The sequence below is a fragment of the Branchiostoma belcheri genome, unplaced genomic scaffold, assembly GCF_001625305.1.
Source record: "Branchiostoma belcheri isolate BF01 breed outbred unplaced genomic scaffold, Haploidv18h27 scaffold40, whole genome shotgun sequence".
Taxonomy (NCBI): Eukaryota; Metazoa; Chordata; class Leptocardii; order Amphioxiformes; family Branchiostomatidae; genus Branchiostoma; species Branchiostoma belcheri.
The window spans coordinates 2,265,489-2,271,965 of NW_017804021.1; the positions used below are offsets into that span (position 1 = coordinate 2,265,489).

Sequence of the window (6,477 nt, forward strand, 5' to 3'; positions counted from 1 at the left end):
ACACAAGTTACAGTGTACAACTGTAAAGTGTCTTTCATTTAAACTCGTGTTGGCCCAATCCTCCGGAATCCTATTTTGTAACATGAAACCGGTTTTAGACCCCGGAGCTCGTTATTTTCCCCATCCACTGCTACCCACACTCTCCTGACTAATGTGAATCGAGCTTCTGGCTTAGGGTGGGTTTGACGCTTCTCTCTCTCTGAATAAATCCCTAGTAGAGCAAAATTCAAAAATCACCGGAGGTCCACTAGCCAGTTGGATTAGTCCAACTCTCATCTCATCTCTTCCCCATTAACCTCTCAATTGTCAACGAGGTAAAATCTCATCGCCTCGAATTCCTGTACAGAGGCAAACCCAACCTTCCGATGAGTAGATCTGTTTCATTAAACGGGTGCTCATCGATAATCATAAAGTGCGAAACACAACAGGTAGCCTAACCACCACTGAGTGCCCAAACTCAGAAGGAGAACCAAAAGGGCACCCATACGACAACTCGACACTCACTACCTGTGACGCAACACATGTATCAACACCCGTCATGTGTGCATCCGTCTATCTGCGACCGAGCACCCACGTGTGGAACGTCCCAAGGAGACAGTCACGCGACAACTTAGACAATCACCTAACCGTGATGCCACGAATGCCTGCACGCGGAATGTGCTAAGAAACACAATAAAACCACCTACGATCACTTTACATGCGCTGCATAAGACATCAGCGCTCGCACTATTTGGATCCGTCCGACTGTCTACCACTGAGTTTCTGCACATTCATGTATTAAAGAGACAAAATATCGACGATCACTTAACATGGGACGCAACAAAAACATCAGCGCTCGTCTGTACGTGGAAAGTACCACCAAGACACTCACATAACAATACCGACGATCACCTTACATGCGACGCAAGAACACATGTGAGCTCGCCATGTCTAGATCCGCCCGACTGCCTGCCACTGAGTGTCTGGACACTTAATGTATCAGAGAAACACTCACATGACAATACCGACGATCAATTTTCATGCGACGCAAAAAACATAAGAGCTCGCCATGTCTAGATCCGTCCGACTGTCTGCCACTGAGTGTCTGGACATGTTAGACTGCGCATACTAGACACTCACATGACAACATCGACGATTACGTACTTTACATGCGACGGAACAACACATCAGTGCTCGCCATGCTTGGATCCGTCCGACTACATGTCACTGAGTGTCCGCCCATGCAATTTGCATAAGAGACACTCACATAACAACATCGACGATCAATCTACTAGCGACGCAACAACACATCAGCGCTCGCCGTGTTAAGATCCGTCCGCCTGCTTGCCACTGAGTGTCTGCACATGCAACTTGCACAAGAGACACTCACATGACAACATCGACGATCCATTTACATGCGACGCAACAACACATCAGCGCTCGCCATATTAAGATCTGTCCGACTGCTTGCCACTGAGTGTCTGCACATGCAATTTGCATAAGAGACACTCACATGACAACATCGACGATCAATTTACATGCGACGCAACAACATATTAGCGCTCGCCATGTTTGGATCCGTCCGACTGCTTGCCACTGAGTGTCTGCACGTGGAATGTGCATAAGAGACACTCACATGACAACATCGACGATCAATTTACATGCGACGCAACAACACATCAGCGCTCGCCATGTTTGGATCCGTCCGATTGCTTGCCACTGAGTGCCTGCACGTGGAATGTGCATAAGAGACACTCACATGACAACATCGACGATCAATTTAGACCCGTCCGACTGCTTGCCATTGAGTGCCTGCACGTGGAATGTGCAAAAGAGACACTCACATGACAACATCGACGATCAATTTACATGCGACGCATCAAAAACAAGATGTGTTTCCACCTACCCTGGAAATGTTGCGCCGTAAACACTACTGGTGTTGGTCCTGCTGGAGTAGGACCTGCTGGAGTGAGAGGTTTCCCTGGTGTTGGTCCTTGCTAAAGAGTCAACTGTCGCCGTTGTCCTGGGTGCTGCACTGCTGGCGCGGGTAGTCTTGGAGTCTACGACATTCGCCCGAAACGTTGCGCTGTATAAAACCCCGCTGGTGTTGGTCCTGCTGGAGTAGGGCCTACTGGAGTGACTGGTCTCCCTGGTGTTGGTCCTTGCTGAAGATGGCTCGGGTAGTCTTGTAGCCTGCGACATCACCTTTAAAACACAAACACATACACGTCACGCAGAGATATCAACTATATTTTAACTACCCACTCGAATGTGCCAACACCATGAGGGCATCACCACTCCATGATCTAAGGGTACAAAGTACCGGAGGCTTTAGCACTCGAGTTTCCAACCCTCCTGACACACAAAGAAACGCTTATCTGCCAAAGTCACCACCCGGAACCAATTTATTTCAAATGCAAATGTACCACGTGCAACACGCTCCCGCCAAAATGACAAAACGATTTACCAAAACTCTGGAAAACTGAAAATCAAACAACGGAAACGACACCAAAACCGTTCCGCAACCCAATGGAGTGACCAAGAAACCTCCAGACTGTTGGACTCGTTAGGGATGTCACCGTAGCCCGGGCCGAAGATCACGGCTGCAAAATGTGGTAGGCCCCGTTGCTGTACCGGGTACTGAGGTTGTGGGATCTGCTGCTGCCTTCCCACATCTTGACCGCTTGGGAAACGAGGTTGTTGTGCTGCTATAACTGCAAGGGCAAACGACATTGCTTATTAACCTGCAATTTCTTAACCCCGTGAAAACCTTTCACACTACTACCACACTACCCGCCCGAGCGCGCCTCCACCGCGAGGGCAACCCGCAACACGATCTATGGGCACGAAGCCGAAGGAACACCGCTCGGGAAACCTCCCCTGCTAATTTTACAAAATGGCTAAAACCACCCTCGAAAGCTCAGAAATGAAACCCTGAAAAGAACAAAGTACTAATAATCAATTCTGGCTCAAACAGACACCCACGCATTCAAATGCAAATGACCCAGGTGCTAGACTGCCGCCAACATTCTTACAGACAACCCACACAAAAACTGTCGGAAAAGAAAAGCAAACCACGTCCTGTACTTCACACTACCCAAACCTTCTCTTTCAGGAACTCAGGAACAGGCCTCTGCTTCTCTAACGTCAGCGACCAAAACCAGTCCGCCTGTACCGGGTAGGAGGTGTTTCCGAGGTGCGTACGGTGGTCCTGCTGAAGTTACAGCTGTCGCCATTGTCCTGGATTCTACACAGCTGGTGCGGGAAGTCTACGAATCTGCGACGTTATCTTAAAAACAGAAACACGTACACGTCAAACAGACACCACATATCTCTTTTTCTACCCACTTAAAAATTCAAGAGTGTAGCAAAGAAAAAACAACATTCATCTGCCAAGCTCACTACCCAAAACCAGTTAGTAACAAAATATACAATACCACGTGCAACGCATTCCCTCCAAAAACGAAATGTTACCAACTCGGGAAAACAAAGAAAAACCCGTGGACACAAAACGACAGCAAAAACCGTTCTGCACGCCTCCAAACCGAAGGAGTCGTCGTGGAAGCCTCCAAACTGCTGGACTCGCCAGGAAGACACCAACACCCAAACCGAAGACCAGTGCTGTAGAACGTGGGAGGGCTGGGAGGGCACGCCCGGCACTAGCACGTCGCTCCAAGCTGGCGTAGCGGAGGCTTCCAATGATCGCAATGGTGATTAGCCTGGCTGGCATTCATATTTAAAGGGGTAATGACGTCATGCAGGATTTAACCAATCACAGCGCAGTGTAAATAGGCACGGTATTGTGCCCATTTTGACCAAGGTGTGGCAGTTTCAGTTTCAGTTTATTTATTTAACCAGAAGATATACTTAGGTCATTTGACCGGCATATTGACCACTGTCAAAGGACAACAAAATCAAGGAAAAATCATCATCATTCCTCCTCACGTATAATATAGAGGTGCCGCAGACGAAGTTGGAGTACCAATCTGTCGTACATTGCTGAAAGGAGTCATTGCCTACTAAACCAGACTCAGTTTCTATTAATTTCTTGAGTGTCATATACGGGCGACCGATCCTTCTTTTCGACTCTGGTGACCACAGCAGAGAAAACAGAATAAAAAAATAATTTACTTGCTGTAGCCTCAAGAGGCCTGCCTACTGCCTACCTGCCTATGTGCTCAGGCCAGATGCTGGCCCCTTGCTTCCCTCTGTCAGGTTCCTCCAGCCAGCTCTATCAAGGGCAATAGTCTCTGCTTCTGTGGCCTAAGAGGTTAAAAAGAATAATTCTATAATGTGCGTGCAGCAGTGTACATCTGAAAATCAGTGGAGTGTTTTGAATTTTTGGGCCTGGCTCACCAGTAATGTACTGATCCTATCGTGATGTTGACTTTTTCTAAAGCTGCTAACACAGCTGAACTTTCATTTTAATATTAATGTATCTTGTCTCTGTTCAGCATGTCCAACAAAGCCAGGAGGATGCTGGTTCTTCTGCTGATCATCCTGAAGGAAGCTGGCCCGACCGCAGCCCACGACTGCAGCTGTTTTTCAGACTGTATCTGCAGAGACAGACTCCTCACCAGTGTTCCTCAGGACCTGCCTACAAACATCACTTTTCTTGACTTGTATTACAATGCCATCACGACCTTAGGTCAGTCTGATTTCTCAAGGTATAGGAGCTTGACAAGATTAGATCTTGGTTCCAATCAGATCTCCATGATCCATAACAAAACATTCCACAGCTTAACCAGCCTGATTGAACTGCTCCTTTATAACAATCGTTTAACCACTCTGCCAGCTGACATATTTGAGGGACTTGGTAATCTGCAGAGATTGGATCTTGACAATAACCAGTTAACAAGTCTGACAGCTGGCATATTTGAGGGACTTGGAAATCTACAGTGGTTGTATCTCGACAATAACGAGTTAACAAGTCTGCCAGCTGACATATTTGAGGGACTTGGAAATCTGCGGCACTTGTATCTTCACAATAACCAGTTAAGTCTGCCAGCTGACATATTTGTGGGACTTGGTAATCTACAGAGCTTGTATCTTTACAATAACCAGTTAACAAGTCTGCCAGCTGACATATTTGTGGGACTTGGTAATCTACAGAGCTTGTATATTTTCAATAACCAGTTAACAAGTTTGTCAGCTGACATATTTGTGGGACTTGGTAATCTGCAGTGGTTGGATCTTCACAATAACCAGTTAACAAGTCTGCCAGCTGGCATATTTGTGGGACTTGGTAATCTGCAGTGGTTGTATCTTCACAATAACTGTGAGTTAACAAGTCTGCCAGCTGACATATTTGTGGGACTTGGTAATCTGCAGCGCTTGTATCTTTACAATAACCAGTTAACAAGTTTGTCAGCTGACATATTTGTGGGACTTGGTAATGTAAAGGAGCTTGGCCTTGACAGGAATAACATCCACAGTATTGAGGCAGGCACATTCAATGGCACAACACAGCTACGTAGTCTAGATCTTGAGTACAACAACATCAGGACCATCACAGCTGACACATTTGGGAATCTACTTCAGCTTCAAACACTGAAACTTTCTCACAATAACATCAACACTTTCCCTGTGGAGGCCTTATCAAATTTACAGATTTCAGCACTGTCAGAGCTTACATTACATAATAACCAATTGGAGACCCTACCAGTCATGGCATATGACATACTGGCTTCTATCTCAACTGTTACCATTTTCAACAACCCCTGGCAGTGTGACTGTAGGATGGTTCCCTTTAGGCAGAGGATGAACGGGTCTTACCCATTTGAAGACCAGATCAGATGTGCCGGACCTGCTAATCTTAGATGGCAACTCTTGCGGGATGTAAATCCTGACAACCTGATCTGTGAGGAGAAAACACCAGTCTACTCCACTTCTAGCACTGAAAGCAATATAGGCCCTGCTGATGGTGGCATTGTCCTGTCTGTGCCCTTCCTTGCTACCTTGGGGGCTGTTCTTGGACTCCTCCTTATCTACACTATTGCCTTTGCAGTAGGGTGCATGTATAAGAGGAGGCAAAGGGATCCTACTCCCCAGCAAGGCTTTAGTAACACAAACCCCACAGGCACAGCCAGTGGTCATGACCAGATAATGTTGCAGGCAGTTGGCACAAAGTGCAGGAATAATCAGTCAGTCTGAAACATCCCATCCTGATTCAGAAGAAAGTCAGCTTATATATCAAACCTCTCAACAGATGAGGACCCTGATACAGCAGAGTATGACACCATAGATGAAGTCAATCAGTCAGAAATTCCACACCAAGATGCAGGCAACACGCAGAGTCTTGACAGCTTTGGTTATTTGATTCTGCCCCCTTCGCTTCCCCCTAGAAATCAGACTGCTGCCCAGATTGAACCAGATGCAGCTGCTCGAGCAATGGTTAGTCCATCGCAAACATCACAGCCAGGCTCAGGGCAAATTCAGCATCTCGGCAGCTTTAACGATGGTTATGAGGTTCCATCTCCCTCCCTGTACCCTGGAGAA

The 6,477-nt window shown here is 46.9% G+C and overlaps 1 protein-coding gene across 1 annotated transcript in view; it reads left to right on the forward strand.

Moving 5' to 3' along the window:
• Positions 1-4,434: 4,434 nt before the first annotated feature.
• LOC109477556 (leucine-rich repeat-containing protein 15-like) overlaps positions 4,435-6,477 on the forward strand; it is a 6,409-nt gene continuing 4,366 nt past the window's right edge. The window contains exon 1 of the mRNA XM_019778878.1: positions 4,435-6,447. Coding sequence (XP_019634437.1) covers positions 4,435-6,132 — 1,698 coding nt within the window. The 3' untranslated portion in view covers positions 6,133-6,447. The remainder of the gene's footprint in view (positions 6,448-6,477) is intronic.